General features: G+C 43.4%; 1 protein-coding gene across 3 annotated transcripts in view; it reads right to left on the bottom strand.

The window, feature by feature from the left end:
- Positions 1 to 16,280, bottom strand: part of NTN4 (netrin 4) — a 58,970-nt gene extending 42,690 nt beyond the window's left edge. The window contains exons 1-2 of one of the 3 annotated variants that reach the window (XM_077339095.1): positions 15,894 to 16,280; positions 8,419 to 8,948 (exon numbers count right to left, since the gene is read on the bottom strand). In XM_077339095.1, the coding sequence (XP_077195210.1) occupies positions 8,419 to 8,948; positions 15,894 to 15,966 (603 nt within the window). In that variant the 5' untranslated portion in view covers positions 15,967 to 16,280. Of the gene's footprint in view, positions 1 to 8,418; positions 8,949 to 15,237; positions 15,431 to 15,455; positions 15,816 to 15,893 lie in introns of those variants that run through there. The other 2 variants (XM_077339094.1, XM_077339096.1) reach the window with 2 other exon arrangements.
- Between the last annotated feature and the right edge of the window lie 10,252 nt (positions 16,281 to 26,532).

Consider the following 26,532-nt stretch of genomic DNA (forward strand, 5'->3'; position numbering starts at 1 on the left):
GTAAGGTTTAGTCCTGGAGTGATTGTTCTCAAGTGATGTATTTAAGTGTATGATGCCTTTAATACTTTAGTGCTATTCTGGCTGTGATTTGCTTTATTTTTATCTTTACACTGTGTTTTGAGCCTAGAAGTATATATGAAACCACAACATTATAACCAGGAAAAGGTGGGTCTGCAAATATGCAGTAGAAAATTGTGCCTGTGAGAGGAATGGGAAGGCGACTGTAAGCCGCTTTGAGCCTCCTTCGGGTAGGGAAAAGCGGCATATAAGAACCAACTCTTCTTCTTCTTCTTCTTATGGTTATTGCCTTTAACTTGAAATTCAGCCTCAGTTGTGAATTTTTATTTAGCACCTGAATGAATAGTTGGACCAATTAATTCATCATCACATTTAATACTTTTTAAAAACACATTGATACAGAACACAGAAATACTACTGCATAACACCATTTAAAAGATAAATATTCTGTGATTATGTAGTTTAAACTGCTGTTTTAACTGAAATGATTGTTGGAAATTAGGCACTACTATAAATACCCCTTCCATAATTCAAAACAACTCATTAGCCTCGGTGTTACTAATGTGGGAATACATGTTGTTTTGGGCAGTTATGAGTAATTACTGGAGTGTAGGATGCTGTGAAGAATTAAATAGCATGTTTGTAAAATGTGTAGTCCTGCCATCTGGTCACCAGAATGTTTTAGCTATTATTTTGCAAATAAATAGAAGTTGTGTTAAAGGCAGCCAACATTAATATGCTATCAGCCTAATCTCCAAGACCTCGCATTCTACATATGTTTATACTGTGGACCATTCCGCACGACTTCAATGTTGCAAAAGGCTTGCAAATTGTAAACGCTACTAATTTGCAGTTATGCACGACGTCACACACAATCTGCCACACTCCTGAAACAGTCCCGCAAAAAGCGCTTCGTTGTAGCGCTTAAAGGGAAATCCAGAAAAGTGGATTCACCCTCCGAAAAGCGCTACACTCTTGCAAACAATCTGCAACAGTAGCAAAAAAGACCTGTGCATTCCCATTGTTGTGGTTCCAGCCAAGTCCCTCCCCCTGGCTCTCTCCTCTGAACTTCCGGCGAAGCAATCGCCATTTTTCTTTTCTCGGAGCGAGCAGAAAGCAACAAACCGGCGAGCCTTCATTCACCCAGCAAGGCTTCTCCAGCTACAGTCCCTCCACAGAGCTGCTTTAAAGCTCCCCTCAAGTCACCAAGCACAACACAGCCCCGTTTGCAAGTTCCCTTTATTTTCGGCTGAAAATCGCACCGGTGCATGGGGGGGGATTTTTTTTCACTCGCGGGAGCGTGGTAATAATGACTCGCCAGCTCATACGCCAGCTAGATGGGTCTCGATGTTAGGAGGAATCAAGGCATATTCGTTGCAACGTGTCTTTTTCTTTTTTTTTTAACCCTGTTCTTAAAGGGAAAGAGGATTTTCGGGAGCATGATAACAGCCGCCCATTGGCTGTTCGTTTGATTGATGGCCAGGGGCAGGACAAAGCACAGAAAAAATCGCTTCCTGGATAGCGATTTTTGCGAGACCGGAAACCTGTGGGAAACTATTGAAACGCTACTGGATTCCACTTCCTAAGGCAGGTATGCATAACGCCAAATTGCACTATTAAAAATAGCGTTTCTGCTTTCAGGAACCAATTGGCAACATTGGTCCTTGTGCGGAATGGGCCTGTGAAATAATGTTGAAATTTTAAAACTGTTGCTAAACTGTTAGCATGATAGTATTGCTATTAAATTTGCACATGCTGGTGCAGAAATACAACAAACCACTTGTCAGAATTCGGTGCTAACTACTATGGAGGAGACTCAGTTGTTGCTATATTGATAGCGACAATATTCTACTGATATTTCCTCATCAGGATTCTGCCAACACAGAGGGGGAAATGGCCAGAACAGAAGTACAGGGAGAGGAATGGAAGCTGATTCAGATTCTGTGCTAATTGTTTCTCATCTCTAAACACAGTATAATGTTATGCCTACAAAACACATGGCATACATTTAAGCATCCCAATCAAAGTAAATGGAAAGCCATCTCTGCCTCCACAGGTACAGTACAAGATAGAATGGTGACAAACTCAGAAACTACTTGAGCACAGAACTATGTAAAACCCTGTTATGGAAAGCAGATATGATTTATCAAGGTGCTTTCCATGGGATTACATTACCCTGCACTGGTGTTCCATATACCTCTGAGCCACTAGCAGGGGATGGCAAGTGGGCCTATCAGGATCAGGGAGTGTCACACGATGTTTCAACAATTTGCCCATATGACTTCCAATGTGACACAGAAGTGATGTAGGCATGTCAGGGTGATGCTCTGTTTTTTGTGCAAAATCTCTATGGTAGAATTAAATTCTACAAGAGAGCTTTGCAAAAATTATATGTCATCCTGATGTGCGCATATCACTTTTAAGTCATGTTGAAGTCACATAGGCACATCACTAAAATATTGGATGTTCCTCTTTTTTGCGGTAAGTCCCCTGCCAGTCAGCTGATCAGTGATGGAGAGGTGGGACCTGGAAGCAGAAAACCCCAGCCCCCACTGGGGAGACATCTGGCATCCCTACCTGATCTGATGTCTTTGGGACACTGGGGCACTGTGCACACAGGAAGCTAACTGCCAGAACACTGCACTCTGGCACTCAAAATATTACAAAATGACCCTTGTCTCATAACTGTACAGTCACCATGTGAATTTTCAGTTCCATAAGTGCAACTGGGTTGCAAGGACAAAGCACCCTAAACAGATAAGCACAAGAGGAAAAAAACTCATGAGGGAGGAAGAGACTACGCTTTGAGGCAGGAGCTCTTCCTGTCCTCATCCCTAAATGCAGATGTGTGTGCAAAGCACTGAAACATCCATGGCTACAGAGTGCCTACAGTTCTTCTCCCTGTAACATGGGGAAGCTGGATATAGGCTTTATCCTTAATGAAAGGTAGAAGTTGTATGCCCAAAGAGAGGAACAAAGCAAATGTATTCTATGACAAAAGGAGACCCTGCTGGCCACAAACCTCCACAGGCATGTATACTCCCAACATGTACCTGAGAACACAGCCAACACTAAAAATCTAATTCCACACTTATCCACTGGTTGCTAAACACCTGTGGCCCATTAATCACTGTGGTATCAAAACTTGGACCCATGGAACAAACCATAAATCCAGACACTCTTTTAGTGCAATGCCCTCTGTCAAATGGATAATATTGTCATGATTACTTAATTGTCTTCCTGAAAACTAAAGCTCTAAACACAGACATCTGGGAGCCTCCCAGAAGAAGAGTATGGGTTAGTTAGGTTCAAGTGAATGGAAGAGGGGACTTGATAGCCCTCTTTAAGTATTTGAAAGGTTGTCAGTTGGAGGAGGGCAGGATGCTGTTTCCGTTGGCTGCAGAGGAAAGGACACGCAGTAATGGGTTTAAACTACAAGTACAATGATATAGGCTAGATATCAGGAAAAAATTTTTTCACAGGGCCATTCTGCACAAGGACCAATGTTGCCAATTGCTTTCACAAAGCGGGAACACTATTTTAAATAGTGTAATCTAGGCGTTCCACATACCTTCATTTGTAATGGAAGCTAGTAGCGTTTCATTCGTTCCACACAGGTTTCTGGTCTCGGAGGAATCGCTAGAAAGAAAGCGATTTTTTTCTGTGCTTGTTCCTACCTCTGGTCGTCAATCAAATGGAACAGCCAATGGGCGGTTGTTATCATGCTCCCGAAAAGCCCCTTTCCCTTTAAGTGCAGGTTTAAAAAAAACACACACACACACATGTTGCAACGAATATGCGTTGATTCGTTGCAACAGGGAGACCCATCTAGCTGGCGTGTGAGCTGGCGATTCATCATTACCATGCTTCCCCAAGTGGAAAAGAAAATTCCCCCCCCCCGCATGGGCGCGATTTCTGACCGAAATTAAAGGGAACTGGCGAACAGGGAGCTGTGTTGTGCTTGGGGTCTTAGGGGAGCTTTAAAGCACTTCTGTGGAGGGACTGTAGCTGGAGAAGCCTTGCTGCGTGAATGAAGCTTCCCTGGTTCGTTGCTTTCCCCGCTCCGAGGGGGAAAAAATGGTGATTGCTTCACCGGAAGTTTGGAGGAGAGAGCCAGGGGGAGAGACTTTGTTGCAACCGCTACATTGAGAACGCACATGTCTTTTTCGCAAGTGTTGCAGGTTGTTGGCAAGAGTGTAGCGATTTTCTGAGGGTAAATCCACTTTTCCCGATTCCCCGGAAATCACTACAACGAAGCGATTTTGGCGCTAGTGTTGCAGGAGTGTTGCAGATTGCTCACGATGTCATGCAGAACATAGTTTTAGTGGCGAAAACAAAATGTAAGACTAGTGCTATATTAAAGTTGTGCGGAATGGCCCACAGTCAGAGTAGTTCAGCAGTGGAACAGGCTGCCTAAGGAGGTAGTGAGCTCCCCCTCACTGGCAGTCTTCAAGCAAAGGTTGGATACACACTTTTCTTGGATGCTTTAGGATGCTTTGGGCTGATCCTGCATTGAGCAGGGGGTTGGACTAGATGGCCTGTATGGTCTCTTCCAACTGTATGATTCTGTGATTCTGTGAAGAACATCTGAATGGCAGCTAGCTTTCTCAAGTACTTAAACACCAATTTCTAATGAATATTTAGCCACAGAATCCATCTATTGATACAGTTGTTAGTTGTCTTTCTTGCCCTGTTCCAAAAAGCATAAAGGTCAGGATATAGTCCCTCTTGAGCCATGTAGAGCAGCAACAACGGCAGTGACCCATTGAGAAATCATCCATAATCACCATGGGAACTTGTGATAGTGTACAAAGCAGCAGGAACTTACTGGGGCTGCAGGCCGGTGGCCAAAACAGCTGAGCTCTTGCAGGATCAGAGACTAAGGAATGTCAAAGTTGTCTGTGTTGGAATATACAAGGTCTGTAGTGTGCAGGCTTCAACATCATATAAAGAATATCCTACAAGGATCATCATAGGAGGTATGTAGCCAATAGATTTAGATTAGGAATTTTCTGATGTTTTTCAGATAATCCCCCCAAAGTCCTGATGGGCTCATTGGTGGCTTCCTGCTCTTTTGAGCATACTTCCTCCCAGTTTGCCTCCAGAACAGACTGAATGAAGACAACAGAACAGTTAGACATGACTTGCTCTCCTCTCTTTCTATACAAAGTTGTTCCTCTTCTAAATAAAACTTTCTTATTCTTCAAGCAGCCTGGTGCTTTATACCTCTTGGCATATTTAAACTCTGCCAATAGTCAGAAGCTATATAAACTCCCACAGGCAAAGTCCCTCTCTTCAGGCCAGAGATACAAGGAAAAGAACAGAGCAAGAGGAGGAAGACTTGGTGAAAAAGACCCCCCTTTCCCTCATACCTGAAGAAGGCTTCAGGAAGTGGGAGGGATCTCTTCCTAGAATTTCTTCTGAGAGTGTATCACCAGATCTTAACCCTAAAATGATAAACCTGCACTTTTCAATCAGTCTTCATGGAACCTCTTCACTATCCCGTTATGTAGCTGATACCATCCCAATGTATGGTAGTTGAACCAAGTTTGAGTCCAGTGGCACCTTCATTTATTTATTTGTTTTATTATTTAAATTTATTGACCGCCACTCTCAGGCCAAGCTGGCTCATGGAAGTTTACAGTAAAACCCCGATAAAACATTGATAATATTACAAAAATTCCCTTGCAGCATACCCATCTGACTCCGTCTCCCCTCACCAGTCCAACACCCACTGCCAGCCCGCCTCAGGGGAGGGACACTACTTTCCCTAGATGTTTAGGGTTTCCTGAGGAGGGAGCCTTGATCTTCCACAATCCAGCCTTAACCAAATGCCTTTAAGATCAACAAAGTTTCATTCAAGATATAAGCTTTTGTGTGCATACATGACTTCTATGGAGTAAGAACTCTGGGTTTTAATCCTGCTGCATCACTTCCCAGGTGTCTAATTTGTTTAATTTGTGGCCCTGGACTGAATATTTCTAATGACCATTAAGATCAGGTTGACCTCTATGCACATACACGTAAACCAGATTTATGTAGCCTTTTGCCTGAATCTGATTGCATAACAGGGTAGGAGGAAGTCAGATTGCAGGTCCTGTCTTCACTCAGTCTATGCATGGAAGATTCTAACAGAGTCTATGTACGAAAGAGTATGTGCTTAGGACTTTCTCGATGCAGTTGGAAGTCTTCCTCAACATGTGGAGAGAATCTTATACCTGAACACTTTTATGCTCATAGCTTCTGTGCAAAGTAATTGGAGGTGATTTGGAGTAATAAAAAACTTTAAAAAACAACAACAGTAATGTGGACTCACCAATTCACTCATACCTTTCATTTCAGCAAAAGCCCTCAAGGAATGCATCTTCCCTAATCACAATAAGATTGTTGCTGCGTCAAGACCAAACTAACAATAAACCAGGAGATCCTGACTTTTAAAAAGTGACTGACTTTTAAAAAGACAAGTTAAGGAGGCAAAAGTAACTATTTCCATTTAACTATTTCCCACCATGTCATTTTCTTGACCTAGGTTGAGCTGTATTTTACTCTTCATTTAATTAATTCAAAAGAATTTTCGGCTAAACACCCAGAAGAAGTTCCTGACAGTGTGGTTCCTAAGTGAAACAGACTTCCTCAGGAGGTGGTGGGTTCTCCTTCCTTGGAAGATTCCTTGGAAGATAGCACCTCACAGAATTGCTGATTATGTGAATTTAGGCAGTTTGTAAGTGGCTGGACAGAAGGGATTGTGTCCATGCTAGGCTCTTGTGGCCCTTTCTTGCATGTCCAGGGAAATGTTGATTGCCACTTTAGAGTGAGAAGGCGAATATCCTCCAGGCCACACTGGCCAGGGATTTTGGGTGCTTTTTTTGGGGGGGGGGGAATGATTTGGACATGGAACTGGGGTCACTGTGATAGGCTAGTAGTTTAACTAATTGACCCTGGAGATTAATTAGATGACCCAGAAAGTCCCTTCCAACTCTTAATATTCTATGATTCTATGAGATCCCTTCCAACTCTATGATTCTATGTCTATATAATGCTTCCTTTCTCCAGTGAGCTGAGATTATTTAGATCTCAGCATAGCTGCCAATATCCATTGCTAGACAGGCATATAAGGGAGTATGGTATAGGCAGGAGACTCCAGAAGGAACATAACATAACTGGGCCAGCTGGGATACCATGATTCTGAAATGTATAACTTTGCAGCTGCGCCCACTTGCCACCTGCTTGTTTTTCTAGAACTGCACGAAAAAAGTGGACGATTCCAAATTTGTAACAAAGGAGAGACAGAATCTATCCAGAGTATGGCAGAGTCAAAGTCTAAATAAATGACATAAGAGACTTTTTATCTTCCTATACTTAATTAAGCCACTGGATAGATTCTGTCTCTCCTTTGTTTTTCTCGAACAGCAGTTCTCAACTGCTCTGATGCCACGATCCCAACTGTGGCAGTGGGGTTGGCGGCGGCAGCATGCGCGTGCGAGTGTGCACACATTCCCACAGGCGCACAGGCTTACAACAGCTGTGGCAGCATGAAGGTGGCCATTGCAATGGCTCTGCTGCTGCCAGCAGCCACCGGCAGTCGCTGCTGCTTGCAGCCACCGCTTACGGCTACAGCCGCCTGCTGCCGCCTGCCACCGCCTCTTGCAGCAGCGGCAACCAACCTGGGGATCCCACAGAAGGGGCCAGGCGACCCCAAATGGAGTTGCAGCCCCCTAGGTTGAGAACTACTGTTCTAGATGATGCATGAAGCAAGAAAAGTAGTCTGCTTGTCTACAAATAATTTTTTCTTATTCATTAACATAAAGGCAAATGGGCACTACTAGTACAGAGCTGTAATAAAATGCACAACGAACTATGCTTTCTTTAGCATCCACAAAAAGAAAAGGGCACATTGTCCCCAAGGCTTCCAAATAAAGGAATATTGTATGCTAAAATGGAACATGCAATCAAGGCTTCAGCAGCTATTTACTGTCTAGTTATTTATTTATTATTTATTTATTTATCATACTTCGAAACCGCTCTCCCCGGAGGCTCAGGGTGGTTTACATTATAACAGAGAACAATACATAAAACAGTCTGAAAACAGAAAGTGCAACATAGTACAATATAGTAGAACTATTAAGTCATATCAAGGTAAGATATAGTAGAACTATTATAAGATATAGTAGAACTATATAGTAGAACTATAGTAGAACTATAGTAGAACTATATAAGATATAGTAGAACTATTAAGTCATATCAAGGTAAGATATAACTTTAGTGCTGTAACGTTTTTTAAACTTAAAATAATTTAAAAATGGGTGTTGCTCTTACTGTAACAAAGATAGATGCTAAGGTAAATCTAAATGAAGCCAGCTTTTAGTTGACTGTTGCTCTTTGATATCTTAATTAACTCACCTCTCCTCCAGTGCAGGGGAAGTAACTGGAATACCTAGAAGTGCAAATAGCTCCTTTCTTGATTACATCGTCCTCCAGCCCAAAGATTGCTGAGCAGTTTGTAGAAAAGTATTTGTAAGGTTTCCATGTTTTCCCAAAATCCTGAGATCTCTCCAAGACCATGGCTGCTGGTCTGGGTGACTTGAACACCATGATTAAATGAGTGAAATAAAACTCAGCTTCCAAGTTCAGTTGGATTTTCTCCTGGCGTACACCCTGTGCTGACTGCCACCAGGTGTGTGGCAAATGGAAAGATGAGTCAACCATGGCAGAAGGAGGGTGAGCCAAATGGGCATGCATCGAATTGCATTTGCTGCACTTGGGCCATTTGCATAGGAGGTCTGCATTCTCACTGTAGGAACAGTAAAACTCTGTGGCATTTCCCCCACATTTTGTATCCGTCCACAATTTACGTCCGTGCCCTAAATTTCCCATTTGAGGATTGCATGCTGTCTTGCAATGGGACCCAACTCCAACAACAGTGCTCATTCCTATGTAAGAAAAATGTTTTAACAATTAAAATGGAGTTAATGTAAACGAACACCATAAACATCCAGCTACAATGCTCAATCCCTAATGAAAGGTCTAACTTTGTAGCCCCTTCTAAACAAGAAAGCAAGTTAAATAGGTGACAAAAGGAGATGTGTTTAAAACATGTTAGTAGCTGATGTCAACTAGGCTGCCCTCTCCCATTGTCTAGTGTTCAACTGCAAGTATAATATACTGAAAAAGCCCATCAGTTCCTCTTCTCATATCTGACAATGGCCTAGCCTGTTCACCAGTGGAATGGATGTCTTCAGTACTGAAAGGAACTTCTCATTCCATGCTGCTTCACTCTTATTATCTGTACAGTGTTTTCAAGTGTCCAACAACACGGAAAGGTGGGTGAGCATCATCATCCCTGTATGGCAGATGGATTATGGAGGCCCCCCAATGAGTTCATGGAAGAGTCGATATTAGATTCTCAGCTCAGTCCCTTAGCCATAATACATCAGCTCTTAAGCTTCATTATTTTTGATGTGATGCCCAAGATGATACCAAAAATATATTTTCTATTAAGCATTTGTATGTGCTTTAGCAGCCAAGATCATGGAATACCTCACACAGCTGATATTGAAATGCAAACATACCAGAGCAAAAGTTTTGTTCTGACCTGTATATGTTAGTAAAACGCTACTCAGAATTTTGATACCACAAGTCATCTGTAAATCCAGTTTGTATCCATGGGAGCATAACAGAAAACCTGACAGATCACACACAGTGTTGCTGGTGCTTTACACAGTGCTGGTCCTAGGAAATGTGGACTTCAAAATAAGTTACTCACCCCTCAGATGGTTTGAAATTAAATAGTCATGTTGAAGACTGATGAGAACATAAAGAGTCTGCTGGACCAGAGAAGTGGTACATCTGGTCCAGCATACTGTTTCACAAAGTGGTAAATCAGTTCACCTGGAGGACCAAACAAATGGCATAGAGACTGAGGCCTTCTCTGCTGCTACCTCCAGTCTGGCATTCATAGGTTTGCTGCCTATGAGGGCTCAGGAAAGGTGTTTGTCAAAGAAATCATGTGACTTTTTTGAGTAATCCAGGACCAGCCGCTTGATACTGTTAAACAGCAGCCATCCCACAACAGCCAGTGTGGTGTAGTGGTTAAAGTTTCCAACTAGAATCTGGAAGACCCAGGTTCGAATCTCCATTTGATCATGGTAGCTTGCTGGGTGACTTTGGGCCAGTTAAACATTTCAGCCTAACTTACCTCACAGGAATGTTGTGAAAATAAAATAGAGGGGAGAAAACTGTATACCAATTTTGGTCCCTATTGTGAGAAAAGGTAGGGTCTAAGTAAATAAAAGATATAGCTGAAGATAGGAGGCAGATTAAAAGTTGCTTGCATGGTAGGTGACAAAGAGAAAAGGGAGCAGGGAAAAGGTTACCAGGAGGAGGGAATAGGGACTCTGGTTTCCCACTGGCCACAGGCAAAGGTTACCAGCTTCAGGTTGGGAAATTCCTGGAGATTTGGGGATGGAGCATGGAGAGGACACAGACTTCAGTAAGGTATAATTCCATACAGTCCATCCTCCAAAGCATCTATTTTCTCTAGCAGAATTGATCTATATAAGTACATGAGCTGTAATTCCAGGAGATCCCCAGGCCCCATTTGGAGTCTGGCATTCCAAGGAGGAAAAAGAAGAAATTGTTTGGGAAAGGGATGCAGAAAAAAATTGGATCCCCCCCCCCAAAAAAAAAGGTGTTGCAAATTCCTCGCCATACAACTGAGTCCAGCCTAGTGGCTGCACCATGCAATTATTCTCAGCTCAGTGGCCAGCTCTGTACAGCTGGGCACAACCTGGTGGCCAGCACTATGCAACTGCAACATAATTTTTCCAGACAGGGGCTGCCAGGAGGAAGGGAAGAAGGTAGGGTCAGATAAAGCTAGGTTGGCTGGTAGGTGGAAAGACAAGGAAGGAAAGAAGGGAAAAGGAAATAGTGGGGGAAGGAAGAATGAAGTGGGGGAAGGAAGAACTCCCTGCAACTCCTTGTGGATCTCTATCTTGCATTTTCAAATGCTTAGCAGCTGCAGAGCATAAAATGACAGGTTGTACACAATGTGGTTATTTAAGTGTATACACACTCATGGTGCCTTACAGTTCATACTTATGGGCAAGGATGCATACATTCCTTGCTCAGATAATGAGCAGCTATGCTCATTATTGTTTGGGAAAGCTATGATCATTATCTCCACATGGAGAAGTGGGCAAGGTGGGAGTGACTACATGCCCTTGCCACTGCAGCAGCAACAAGCAGAGTGGGAGCAGGAATATCTACTTCTTCTCCCTATTGTTCCCACGGCACCTGCACAAATGCACATGAGATAATTGGTCTGCATCTCCATTTGGCAATGAAACCATCATCCAATTTCTCATACTTTCCCCTTCCCTATGGAACCACATTGTATTGCAACAGTGCTGCACAGTCATTGACAATGCACAAGAAGTGGGCTGCCTCTCATCAATTTGAAAGTGTTTAGTTCTGCCTCCTCTGCATACTAACAATGGAGGGGTGTATCCATGCACCCACGCCCGGCCAAAGAGTCCTCTTTCAAACAGAGTAAAACAGGGTTATTTTAAATTGGACCCTCAAGAACACTACAAATCGTAAACAGATGACATCATGTGGATTTCATCCTTTAATGCAGCAGTCCGCAAGCTTTTTGCCGCTGCGGACCGCTGCTCCACGTTGGGGGGAGAAGGCGGCCCGGGGGCCCATGCACGCGCAGCAGCCCCAGCGCAAACGCGCATGCGCGGACTGCCGCGCATGCGCGTTTGCGCACGGCAGGGGCGCAAACGCGCGCGCATGGCAGTCCGCACATGCGTGTTTGCGCCGCTGCAATGCCAGCGGCCGCAGCTCTCCCTCCCGGCCCCTCCAGGCCGCCAGCAAATCGGCCGCTAAAGCGGCCGATTAGCTTGCAGCTCGGCAAGCTTCTCTTCCCTCCCCTCCCGAAACAAGAAGCTTGCTGGGCCGCGAGCTAATCGGCCGCTTTGGCAGCCGATTTGCTCGTGGCCTGGTGAGCTTCTCGCTTCGGGGGGGAGGGAAGAAGGAGCCGTGGCCCGGCACCAAGGCCTTCATGGCCTGGCACCAGGCCGCGGCCCGCGGGTTGGGGACCACTGCTTTAATGTGTGGGGGGGGGGGTTCCTGCTTTCCATGTGTGGGATAATCCACATGTGGAATCTTTACAAACACAGTGCACAGGAACAAAAAGAGACATTCATCCAGACTCAAGAATTGAACAGCAAGGAAGGAGACAAACTCTGAAAAATTACAACTCCAGCAACTCATACTAAGTCTTTTTCAAAGAGATGATATGGAGAATAGTGATTTACTATGGAAAAGGAATCACAAAGTAGTGTTTTGGAGAATATGAATATACAAGTACTGTTGAAATATAAATGTATATAAAATCAGAAGTGTTTTAGGTTGAAGGGGTGAAATAGGCCCATCAGGCTGATTATTTTTTACCATCAAGTTGCAGACAATTTATGATTTCCTAGGGTAAGAGACAGTCAGAGGTGGTTTGCCATTGCCTGCCTTTGCATGGGTATTCCTTAGTGGTTCCCATCCAAGTATTGACAAGGGCCAAACTTGCTTGGCTTCTGGGATCTGACAAGATCGGGCAAGCCTGGGCCATGAAGGTCGGGGTGCTCAAATACACAAAATATACTTATGCCAACAAAAACGAACAAATATAACTGTAAAAATCACATAATAACATTTAGGCCTTTTCAAAGTAGAGTACAAACATTAACTAATCTGAACAGATCTTTTGAGAAGGGTTATTATTGTGTTATATTAGGTATGTTTATTGTGGATTGGCTTTAATTTATATGCTGGCTGCTCTCTTAAGATTCTTCAGTTGCATTATGCAACATTGTCAAGTTACCTGTTTAAAAAAACAGATGAATGATTACTGCAAAAGCTTCTTTTAGGCTTCTTTTGTGCCAGGCTACCGGCAGTGTGGTGCTGTGAAGCTTTATGCTCTTCAGCTTTCTGTGTCCCCATGGAGGACACATTTCAGTGCTGTATTTACTCCAGTGCTGAAATGAGTTCCCATGGGGGACACATTTCAGCAAGGCACCTGGTTCCCTGTTGAAATGTGCCCCCCCCAGTAGATGCAGTGGTGGCAGACGGGTTTTACCACATGGGGAGGTATTTTGCATGAAAGTGGGATGGCCCCAGTCTGCCCCGCAGCATGGCGAAGTGTTGCAAAGCCAACCTGAGCATTTTTTGCCCCCCCCCCGGGCCACTGTGGGACAGGGAGGACAGGCCCCATTGGCCCCCACTTTAAAAAAGGGAACACAGATTCTTCCATGTTCCCTTTGGGCAAGGCAAATAAGGGCCCAATCTGAGGCAGGCCCAGGAGTGGGCCAGCCCAGAGTCAGTGTCGTGTGGAAGTGAGGATTAGCCCAGCTTCCAAATAAGCTCCCTCTTGTCCTTTTCTGCCTGTGCAGAATAGGATTTAGTATGTTTTAGAACAAATCCTTTAAAACAAAAATCTGGATAACAAAAGAAAATGCCTTTTTGAAACATACACAATTTGTTATCATCATATTTTATAAGCAGGGAATTTCTGTATATTTTGTGAATGTGAACAGGTACAACACAGTGTATGATTTGAAACAGATTTCAGCTTTCTGAGAACCTCATGTTTTGTTTTTCAAACAAAATATCTAGTTTCTTCAGTGGAGAAAGTTTGAAAATGTGTACTTTCAATCTACTACTCAAGCTTGATTTTAATATTTGGAAATCCCAAAGATTAACATCATTCTCAGAGGACTCTGTTTTGTGTGCCTCTTTCATACAGAGGAAGTAGGAATGGAAGCAGGGTCTTTTCTAACATGATTTCAAGCCTTTGGAACATCTTCATCACAGAGCCTTGCTTGGGGCCAAATATATAATCTTTTAAATAGCTGGCAAACATTTTTTTTATTTACTGAAGCTTTAATGATTGCCTTATAGGGCTTTTCACTGGATTATTTTGTGCCCTTGACCTGATTGATTGTTTTATTGTTGTTGTTTTATTGTCCATAAACTGTTGGATTGTGTACTTTAAGCCTGTTGATTGTTGGTTTCTATTGTGGGTGCTATTTGTAATCTAAATATTTTACATTATCAGTCACAAGAACATTAAAAGCATTTCCCATTTTCAGAAAGGTATTCTTCCTTCCCTTCTCTCTCTCATTTAATATTTATGGCTAACTGCACTCTAACTCCCAAACTATACTATACATGCCACAGAACAAAAAATTGAAGTAATGGACAAGAGTGCACAAAGTAGAGCATGACTCACCTCTAAAACATTCAGGGGTAAATCATAAGCTTCCGGCTGAAGTATTTATTTCTTCAGCCAAATATACTTGTCTTTGTAGTGATCAATGAACAATGTTATAACTCCATCAATAGTATTTACATTAAGGTAATAATGTTTTAAAATTCCAATAATAAACATTATTTACGAGGTCCCCAAAGCTGTTAATATGAACATTATCTTTCTGCCGTGGATTTCCTTCCATTAAAGTAAAGGTAAAGGTATCCCCTATGCAAGTACCCTTGGAGTGACACCCTCTAGCATTTTCATGGCAGACTCAATATGGGGTGGTTTGCCAGTGCCTTCCCCAGTCATTACCGTTTACCCCCAGTAAGCTGGGTACTTCATTTTACCAACCTCGGAAGGATGGAAGGCTGAGTCAACCTTGAGCTGGCTGCTGGGATTGAACTCTCAGCCTCATGGGCAGAGCTTCAGACAGCATGTCTGCTGCCTTACCACTCTGCGCCACAAGAGGCTCATTTCCTTCCATTAGGGGGAATGTAATCTTTCATTGGAAGGGCAATGATGTAGGCAGGGGCATCAGTCTGGTCCAAATGCTTATCTCCTTATAAATCTTTAAACGCTTTTACTTGATTAATACAATGGTAGCAGTCAAGATTTGACTGCACTATTTTTATCCTGCATATCCTTCTTTCTCTAGCTGATTGATTGCTATATGGCATGTTGTATGTCTGCAACTTGCTGTTGCTTTATTAGCTGCTTTAAATCTAATAAGGTGAGGTGGGATATAAATGTTGTCTCTTTGCAAATAAATGCATACAAGTCTGAAAGAAGGTAGGTGTCCAACTTTCAACCCCGGGCTCAGGTGGACAGCAATGCTCCCCTGCCATTATGTTTTTAAAGGTCTATACAATTAGTTATTTAAAATCTCTGACTGTACACACTTTAACACTTACCTTGAATAACTCATTATATGAAAGTAAAGCTTATTTGTGTGGCTCAAGTCCTTCTCTTGGGCTGAAGGAAATACACGATGTATGCCAATTATTTCAGTGCCTTACTGGAAGGGACTTACAAGGGCACAGTTCACAGGTGTTGATCCCTTTATATCCGCCTTGAGTCCCAAGGGAAAAGGCGGGCAATAAAGAAATGGGTAAATATCTGATGCCCTTACGTGTTCGTTCTCCAGTCTTGTGCTCAGACAGGGGCGAGAACGCTGCATGGGTCTGCAACCCGCGGGGAGAAGGCGGTGTCTTCGCCCTGTTCTCCTCGCCAGGCCCCGTCCCCAACTTGGGCTTTGTTGCCTCCCTTGCCCTGACCTTGGCTGCTGCGGAGCGAACGCTACGGTTCTTCTTCTTCTCTTTCACGGACTCCCTGCCTTCCTCGCCCATGGGGACCCAAACCAGCTTTCCCCCGCCGCCCCGCCTGCATTTTGTCCAGGCAACAGCCCTGTCAGGTAGGCTCGTCTGAGCTTGGCGACGTTTCCCTGGGCCAGGCAGCCGGCGGCACTTTCTCCCAGGCTTGCCTACCCCTGCCTTGGCCGGCTCCAGCCCACCCTCCGGGACGAGACAGGATGCCCGGGGAGGGGAGCGAGGCCGCGCGTCCAACCCACCTGCAGCCGCCGCCGCCGCCGCCGCCGTCGAGCAGCCCAGCCACGCGAGGAGCAGCCAGAGCGGGCTCCCCATTGCGGCGCTCCCGGGCAAAGGGCATGGAGCCCCCGCGCGGGCAGCCTCCCGCTTATGGACGGCGGGGAGCCGCTAGCGCCGCCAGCCCCCGCCGTGCGCCCGCCGGAGGACCCGCGCAGCCCAGCCCCGAGGCGGGCATCTCCGCCGCTCCTTGCACTGAGCCGCTGCCGAGACGCCCTCGCCGCCTGCCGCCTCCTCCTGCACCCGCGCGGTGCCGCGGGAAGAGGCGCCGACCCGGCTCCCCCGCCGCTCCCGGTGACAGTCCTGAGGAGGGAGTGGCGGCGGCGGCGGCGGCGGCTCTCAGTACTGCAGCGGCAGCGGCCTGAGGAGGAGGAACCGCCGGCTGCTCCCCTCCCCCCCCCCCCACAGACACCCCCGAGGGAGCAAAAGGCGACGGGGAAGCGGGAGCGCCTTTCAATTCGCCTCCCTCCCCAGCGCCCCGACCAACCCCGCCCAGCGCCACCCTCCTGTCTCCCTCCGCGTGAACCCGCCTCCTGCCTGCGAGGAGGACGAGGGCGGCCGGAGGGAAACGGGAGGAGGCTTGCCCCGCAGCGGCAACCTGCCGCCTGGCTCGCCGCGCCCGCCCTTCGCTTCGCAGCATTCCTCAAAACCACTGACTTATTCCCGCTGTCACTTCGCGGCACGCGAAGGTGCCTCAGCTTGACAGACGGAGCCAGCAAAGCGGAGGAAGGATAGCTCTGCCCCCGTCAGCCTGCCTCCTGCTCTGCCATCGCTTCACCGCCGCCCCGTTGACAGAGCTATCCGTCTGGCCGATCCCCTGTAGACACCATGTCCCAGACACCTCTCCCTCACTCACATGCCTGAGATGGCCTCCTCTCTCCCTTGCCAGCTGTCTCCCAGATGCTGCCCCTCAGGACCCCTTACAATGGGAATCTGAGCTGCCTTATCCTCTCCTCCATAGCTCTGTCACCCATAGGTGCACTCCAGTCCAGCCTCCAGGCATCTCTTCTGATCTCTTGTCACCGCTTAGAATCATAGAATCATAGAATCATAGAATCATAGAATCATAGAATCATAGAGTTGGAAGGGGCCATACAGGCCATCTAGTCCAACCCCCTGCTCAACGCAGGATTAGCCCTAAGCATCCTAAAGCATCCAAGAAAAGTGTGTATCCAACCTTTGCTTGAAGACTTCCAGTGAGGGGGCACTCACCACCTCCTTAGGCAGCCTATTCCACTGCTGAACGACTCTGACTGAGAAAAACTTTTTCCTGATATCTAGCCTATATCGTTGTACTTGAAGTTTCAACCCATTACTGCGTGTCCTTTCCTCTGCAGCCAGCAGAAACAGCATCCTGCCCTCCTCCAAGTGACAACCTTTCAAATACTTAAAGAGGGCTATCATGTCCCCTCTCAACCTCCTTTTCTCCAGGCTGAACATTCCCAAGTCCCTCAACCTATCTTCATAGGGCTTGGTCCCTTGGCCCCAGATCATCTTCGTCGCTCTCCTCTGTACCCTTTCAATTTTATCGATGTCCTTCTTGAAGTGAGGCCTCCAGAACTGCACACAGTACTCCAGGTGTGGTCTGACCAGTGCCGTATACAATGGGACTATGACATCTTGTGATTTTGTGATTTTGTGATTTTGTGATTTTGCTTCTTCAGCCATGACTTGTTCTGTCTCTCCCAGTTCACCGCAAGTGTCCTTACAGAAATATATGACAATTATTTATAAGAAACTGAATCACTTCATCACTCCACAGCTCTAGTGGCTTTACTTATCTTCCTAATCTGTTTTTATATCATAGATTTTGTTTTTCATGTTCCAAACTGTACTCTGGAACAAAGGAAATGAACAGATTTGGGGACCATGGTATTTGGAGGACTTTAGGGTCATTCATGGTTCCACAATGCCTGGGTCTATTGGCCTCAATGTCACAGTCATCCTTTCTCTTGTGCCAAATTGTTACTTTAGTAATAGTTATGTAACTCCAGAGTTGCTCTAGGGCCATGATATAGTGGCAATTGGCATGCAATGGTTCACTATATGGATTACAAGATTTTATCCATTCTTAACACAAAAATTTCCCCCAAAAAGGTTTGCTATGTAGTAGAGAATATTTCCCAATCAAGCCTTGAGCAGATTAACAATTTATTAGAAAAGAGACAGTAACCATGGGAGCAACTGAAAACACCCTCTATGTGATGGTCAAGTTTGGTCTTTCTAAAATGAAATGATCATACAACATTGCGGCAATTCCAGTTTCAGCAGTTGCTTTGCCTTTAGGTGACTAAAGAGATAGAGGTGATTTTCAGGGAATAAAAGCCACTGATGGTTTGTGCCTGAATTTAACAATTCTCAAAACGTGTGAAATCTCACAGTATTAAAATGAAAGATAACAGTGGTGAATATTGATTTTTCCTGCACCGATAAGCGTTGACATGAAAACTGTACACATTTTGAAGACATGAAGACATGCTTACTAAATCAATTAGTTCATCCAGGGTGTAAACTGCACGGAGATTTTATTCCAACCCCAGATCGATTCAGTCCCTGCCCTCTACACAGAATGCGATTTCCGTTTGGATTTGGGGTGATTTAAATTTTCTTTCTGCAGCAAGAAGGATTGATCCAGAGTGACCCTACCTTTATTGTGCGATCTTAGAGTGCTTTTAACACTCAATATTTTTCAAATCCGGATTGGGAAAGAAAGCTCCGTGATAGAGAACCTCTGATAGGCCACCCCAGGTCATGCGACAAGCTTGCCTTAAAGGAGAAGTCCCTAATTTCTCTCAACTTCTGTCGGTCCTGGATTTTTTTCCCCTTCTCTGCCTTTTTCGATCTTCTCCCCCTCCCCTCCAAGAAAAGAAAGAGGCTCCCTGCTTGGCTCCTCTTCCCCCCCTTCAAGAAAAGAAAGAGGCTTGGCTCCCCCCCTTCTGAACTACCCTAACCACGTGCAGAAGACTTTCCTGTTTCAATAGGGGGGGGGGAGAGAGGAAGATCCGAGTTCAAAATGATCTGAATTAAACAGGATTGATGATGGAATAAACAAAGTAAGTGCAGACTCTGCCCAGGTCACTACTGTCTGCTACTTTGACTAGTAGCAGGTCTCTAGTCTTGGGCAAGTTCACATCACCTACTATCTCCCCAGGTTCACATCACCTACTACCTATTGCTTGGGATTGAACCCTGGGACCTTCAGCACACCAAGCAAGATGTTCTGCCCTGAGCCACAGCCCCTCCATTGAAAACATGTGACATAGTAAGCAATTTAGATATGCATATCCAATGTTTTCTTTGCATACATTTCAGCTCTAGAATGACAGCTTGAGTGTAAAAAAATGGTCAATAGCCATAATGTTATCTGTGAGTGACTGCCACTTTCTGAGAAAAGGAAGTTCTTATGAACACACAGAATGACTGACATGTGGAAGCCACATGGTTTAGAATGTTTTAAAAATACCAGCTTGCAGACTTCATACAGTAGAGCCAGGATCTTTGCAGATATGATAGTGTGAAGTATATGACTAAAAATTACCAAAACAGTAGCTAATAATCGGAAGATGGGATAAATAGTTCTCTGAGAAAAAGTTCCTGTCCAGATACAGGCACATACTGTATATGCTTTAGTGTTTATATGCTATATATTTCCTATAGTGTTGAAATAAAATGATAGTAAAGATAGAAAATGATCAGTTTTAGTCATATTACACTGAAACTTAAAAGATGAGTAGATACCATGCTAGCTGCTTTTCCTGTTACAGAAGTGAGAATAATCAAACAAGTTAGAGCAAATGTTAAATTATTATAATCATATAGATGAAAAGGTTATGAGAGGGTACAACTCATAAGCACAAAATGATTATAACTGTCTATAATCACAGTGACTGTTTTTAAAGTTATTTTTACCCAAGTGCCAAAAGACAGTAACTGTGTTAGTGAAGGCACCAATTGTGTCTCTGGAGTCTAGCTCCCCAACAGAAAGGAAACCCCCCCTAAAATCACGTAATGTTTTTAAAAATGCATAATTATGCAGCACTTTTACAGAAAATATATTCATGTCCTCCTACCCCACAATTGTGCTGTGTTGAGAACAGACATGTCAAGATTTAAGGTAAATTGAACAAGTGAGATAATGATACATTTCATAAAACTTTTATCCCATGATGAACAGATATTCCTCTAGCATTTAAGTTCATGTAGGTGGCACAGAAAAAGCAAGAGGCATTCAGCATTTGAGGATTATACGTCTGAAAACAACTGCATGGGCACACACAGTCAAGTTGTAAAGCTTGCATTTTGCACCATTATGTATCCTCCAGATATTCTTTCAAGACAATGAATTGTGGCGTATTTATTCTATATTTAAAAACTACTTTTCCTAAATGGGGTGGGGGCAACATGCATGACCTGGTGGTGGATTGTGGCAGAAGGGTTTAAAAAAAATATTTTGCACAAGAGCTGTAGCACACCTGCAAAGCAGCACCAGTTAACTATCCCCCTCTCACATAAACTCATGCAATTTTGTGTTTGTGCATTCACTCTAGTGCCAGTGTGCTGAGCTGAGCACAGCTGATACAGAAATTAAGGCTCATGTGGTTCACGAGCCTTTTTGATGTAGGCATCTTGAGATTGTCAATATGGTCCCCTTCTAGCTTAACAAGGTACCATTTGCTTTAGAAAAGGAAAATATGAGCAAGAGGAAAATAACACATACACACACATAATGAAATCATATAACATGGATTGAAAGCAGGGGAAAACTTGAAAGAGAATACTCATTGAGTCCGTACAGTTGTGGAGAAATGTTTCCACCCAGTGACAAACAGGGAAATTACTTGCGTTAATTTCCCTTTCATTTTCATTAATACAAAACTGTTGCCTGAATCGGCTTCACCACCCCCACAAAACCACCCCTTACACTGGATCATCAGCATTTTAGTGCTAATATAAAATTTAGCTATTTATCACTAGTGCTTTGATTAATTTTTTTAAAAAATGGCTACCAGTGAAAGGAGAAAAAGCAGAAGAGGAAGCATGGATAAAGGGTGCATATTTCAAGGGGAAGGGGAAATGGATGGAGTATTTTGCACATGTAGTGAAAGAGATTTTTTGGGGGGGGGTGGGCAGGACATCACCATAAAAGTGCTCCTCCCACAACAAAGCATAGAAAAAGTGAGGAGAAATAAAAGTGAGTTCTAAACAGAAGAAAATGTATATGAAAATGAAAATAAATGAACCAACAAAAACCACTGGTGCAGAAAAGCCCTGTGTTAGGGGTACAACAAAACTTGAAAACAATGGCAGTTTTAAAATGAACAAAGATTTATTCAAGGTGTGAGCTTGGTGTAAACCTGCATTTTTACCATGTAAACATTCTTGAGGCCATTCCTTCCCTTAGGCAGGTTTATTTCAATTTTTTGGAACCCAGCAATGGAAAGATGTTTTAAAATGACCAGGGAGTCATTTGCAAAGGACAGATACGTTGGGGGTGGACACAATAAAAAAAACCAGTGTCTCCTCCTTTACCCCTGAAATGAAATTAAATAAGCAGCTATGTAAGCAGAGATAAAATAGGCAGGTATGTATATATGTATTTTAATTATGATTTTGATACTTTAAAGAATTTATTAATGGTGTTGTATTTTGTGTGGTTTTAACTTTGTAAGCCACCTTGAGCCTTCATGAAGGGTGGTCTAAAAATAGTATAAATTAAATTTAAACAAATTAAAAACACCCCCTCATCTACCAATTTTCCCTTCACTTAACAGGAAAATCAATTTGTAGAATCATAGAGTTGCAAGGGGCCATATAGGCCATCTAGTCCAACCCCCTGCTCAACGCAGGATCAGCCCAAAGCATCCTAAAGCATCCAATTTGTCATCACTTCATACTAAAAAATAATTGTGCTGTTATGCCCACTCCCTCTGCACCCACAGCGCTGGCGCCAGAAGGCGCTGGTCTGGAAGGGTCACGCAACTTGCTCCTGGACGGAGCCACTGGGAAATTCAGCCTTGGACCTACCTGATAATCAGCAGCCCGGACCTAGCCGCACTATGTCAAGGCCCTGGATAATAGTAGCCGAACCGCCAATTCCTCCAAGTAATGAACCCAAATTAAAAGGAGATCTATAGGTTAAATAGATTTTCTAAAGTATTTTTTCATTTGTTTCTTCTTTGTTATGATTTCACAACTTTGATCAACAAAAGTCCCAAGAGTTCTATTTTTATATTTTCCATTTCTTAAATATGATCAACAATCAAAATGGTATCCCAGGTATTCTACCTGTTTTCCTGCACCTTCATCAGTGATTGTTAATTTTAACACTCAATTTTATTTTATTGGTTATCACATGGAAAATATAAGAGTAGAACTCTTGGGACGGCTGCTGGGCCCATTTCCATTAGGAAGCAGGAATTAGCCCTGTGTACAAACAGATTGCGATTGTGGTCAAATCCCTTGTGTGGAAGCAGTCCCAGCCTCACTTACCCCGCAGGGTGGCTGTTGTGGGGAGAGGAAGAGGAAGTGATTATATAACACTTTGAGATGCCTGAGAGTAGAGAGAAGCAGGGTATGAACACAAACGTCTCGTCTTTCTTCTGAATGTCCTTTCCTTCTTCCTGTCTGACTCTTCCTGGCAGAACCACAGGGTGCCTCCTTCTGCCCCATTGCAGTGCTGTTGGTATGCTGAGGGCAGCACCCCTATTCCACCCTTTCTCCCCACAGGGCTAAGGGCCCCAGTGATATGACAAATATGACGTTTATTTTTTAACTACAAGACTAATCAAAGATCACTTTTTATTTATTGGCATGCTTGTTATAGTTTAACAAGAAGACTTTGCATGGGGTTCAATTATTCAGATGCTTTCAAATTCTTGAAGTAGTGTCATGTGTTTTAGTTTCTTTCTGCCAATGTCTTATTTTCTTCTCTGAACTTGGAACTCAGTTCTGCTTTAGGCTCAGTTCTGCTTTAAGAACTGCACAGTGGTAACATGTCTACTAGAGCTGGAGCCATAGAAAAGTACTTTGATACCCTGACCCTCAATGCTTTCTGGGGCTTGATTTTAATGAGATTTAATTTCTAAATAAGATGCTGACAATCTTATTTATCAGTGAAACTGGATGGCACTTTTATTTTGAGTGCAGTCCTTTGCAAAATGACTCCTGAGTCCTGTCTAAGCTCACAGGAATCAATAAACGTAGACTGGAGTAATGGTATAGGATTGCACTTTTGATGCTTTACAATTTAAGACATTTGTATTCAAACTCCTATGGGCATGAAATAAGATATGAATCCTCCTATTACAAATGAACATTTTTGAGAATCAGAAACACCAAGGGTTGACTCTAGTGCAAAATTTCAATTTGGGCTAGAGCTCTTGAGCAAGCGGAAATGGAAGAAAAAGATTGCGATAACTGCTTGCCACCACTTGTGTTTTTCCTTGCATGAGATCCTGTGCAACCAGTTTCTGGCCACTGTCATATATTGGGAGGAAAGTTCTAGGTGTTGCACAACATCTTGTGCATGTAGAACTGCACTAGGTCTGTTAATATTTCCATGGGATCCAAGCATAAGCTTTTTCACCTGCCAAAGCTTTTGGTTTCATGTCGTAAAGGACTATAAATTGTCTAAGAACCATAAAATAAACAGAGACCACACCACACTTACTCATCACGTATATGGAGAACTTGGTTTTGTGGTTTTCTGGTGTGAGTTATCTACAGAAAAAAAATGATTAAAGGCTATTACTTCCTGAATAAAGAATAAGGCTGTCAGGGGATCTTCAATCTGGTGGTTGTTCTGACCCAGAAAAGAATATCACAAAAGACTGTTGTGTTTAAACACTGTTGTGTTTATACACTGTTGTGGATAAAACTGTTGTGTCTGAAGATCTGCCCAGGACTGAGCTTGAAGTATGAGGCAGGATTCAAGTGAGCACTGTAATTGACCTATATGTGGTGAGATCCCGTTTGCTGGATCCCTTCAGTTTGAACCTGAAACTGACCAATAGTGAGCTCTGGTGGGAAGTTCATTTTTGCCTCTTGTAACATCATACTGAGAACACAATAAAGATCTGATTGAACTCTCAGTGCTCCTGGCTTCCTTGAACCCACGGATTTAACAGAAATGATGGCACCTTACCAGCTGATTGGTGGCAATAGTAGGGGTGGGGGTCCTCAGGAAGGGGAGTGCTCAGGGCCATTCCACACCCGGGAAATAAAGTGAAAGGCTTACCTTTTGCAGACACTTTTTTTGGCATTTCAAATGATGAAGTAGCGCAATCTCCATCTCCAGTGCCCGCACTCGCACTCACCTCCCTCTCCCTTCTCCTGGGAATGGGGCTGCCTGAAGCAATGAATATGTGTTGCATTTTGCTGAGCAAAAAAAATTACCCCCCACCAGTCAACGCAAAAAGCATGCCTCTCAGACCCACCCCCCTAAAAAAAAATCATTAAAAAATGACTTTTCTTATTCTTCAAGGCTGGGGGGGGGGGGGTGGCACTAAAATAAGCACTACACATTTATGATTAGATGCATAGGTATGCCAACAGAGAAGTTTCACTTAAAAAAAGCCTCGCTTGCATCATGGTCCCTTTAAAACAGGGGGAAAGGTGATTGGCTGTCTGGCATGATTGACAGGTGGAAGGAGAGATGCGTGTATAGCGCATCCCTCTCCTCTGCCATTTCAGACAGCCATGCAGATTGCCAGGAAGAGCCAAAAAGTGGCAGAAGAAAGTGGGAGAGCAAGAAGGTGAGAAATGGGGGGAAGTGCAATTTTTTATGGTGTCATGCAATTTTGCTGGTTTGACAAAAGTTTTTTAGATGTGTGGAATGTAACTCAAAGTCTTGCCAGAGTTCTTGTGTGAGGGTAGAAAATACTTCCAGGTAAACAGGACAGATTGCACTTTAGGGGGGAGGGAACCTGAACAATGAGGGGGCATGACTGCTCAGTCTAAGCTGCTTTACAGGAGGAGTTGGGAGTTGTAAAACCCCACCCCTTCTGAAATAAGGCCAGAGGACAGGGCAGGAACAAGCCAAAGACCTTAGGCAGAGCAGAGGAACTGGTTCACCTACAAAAGCCCCCTCAAAAACGAACTCAGACCCTTCTTAAATACATTGAAAAGCCTACAACTTAAAGACCAAAAGATAAATAAAAGAAGAGCTGGTATTTATACACTGCTTTTCACCATCTGAAGGAGTCCGAAGGCACCTTTCCTATCCTTTCCCCCAAACAGACACCTGTGAGGTGGGTGGGGCTGAGAGAGCTCTAAGAGAACTGCCCAGCAAAAGCAGTCGTAAGAGAACTGTGACTAGCCCAAGGTTATCCAGCTGGCTACATGTGGAGGAGTAGAGAATCAAACCTGACTCTCCAGATTAGATTCCGCTGCTCTTTAGCCACTACACTACACTGGCTCTCTTGAACATCAACTATGAATTTTTCTAGCCAAATATTTTTATGCTGGATTGCCATGGTGGATTTAATATAACTGGAAGTCAACTGATGTTAGTGTTTTAACCATGAAAATGGAAGACAATAACAATATGTGTATCCTCAGGGGGAAAATTCAGTAATCAGGATGACCTGAAATTAGAGAATAATTCACACATTCTTGTGGACCATGATGTGCTGTGAAGTAACAGTTGTTCTTTCTGTGATATATTAAATTATGTACAGACTTGGTGTGAGAGTCTCTGTGATTTTAAAAAACGAGTAACAGCAGCAGGGGGTTATTGAGAGTGGAGGAGCAAGGGAGTATTGAACCATTTTCCTACTCACTGAAAGAGTTTTGTGCTATTGCCACTGAAGCTAATTTTTGATCCCAGGCCTAATAACTCTGTGATACAAAACTAACTGGCCGAATAATGAACAAAAATCAAACAAATAGGATGTTAATTAAAAAAAAACCTTCTTAAAATATTTAGGAATTGTTAATCATTATCCATTAGTGAGAGAAAGTGGCATCTATTGTCAATAAAAGGAGTAAACAAGCCAAATTTCCAATATAAAAAAATGAAACTGAAAATTCCATGAGGTATCTCAAAGATTTTAAAAGAAAATTAGTCCTTCAGATGAATCAAAAGGCCCTTGTGTCACTGGCCTAACAATAACCATGTGCTGTATTTGACACCAGTTTGTCAGATTTCATCCACACTGCTGCTGACAAGTATTACTACAGTGAGGTTTCTTTAGTTACGCCAAACTGTAAAATACATCATGTACCTCTCACTAAATTATTTTTATTATAATTAATTAAAGTATTTATAGGCTGCTTAAATCAAAGCAGAACCTCAAGCAAGATATTAATAATGTAGCCTGAAGTGATAATCACTACAGGATTAATCCTAAATAGGTCTACTCAGAATTCAGTCTCATTGTATTCATTTGGACTTGCTTCTAGTCAAGCATTCTTTAAACTGCAGCCTATGGATTGGAAAACTATGGGCAAATGTGAGGGTCACCATGTTTTCATTGTGGTTGTGCAAGAATCTTTGTTTTATATAATAACAAATTATCATAGATTATTAAAAAATATCCACGGTGCATTATTCTGTAAGTTCAACATAATATTTATCTAGGCATGATCTGTTGCTATAATTAATAT

The sequence above is a fragment of the Paroedura picta genome, chromosome 5 (assembly GCF_049243985.1).
Source record: "Paroedura picta isolate Pp20150507F chromosome 5, Ppicta_v3.0, whole genome shotgun sequence".
Taxonomy (NCBI): Eukaryota; Metazoa; Chordata; class Lepidosauria; order Squamata; family Gekkonidae; genus Paroedura; species Paroedura picta.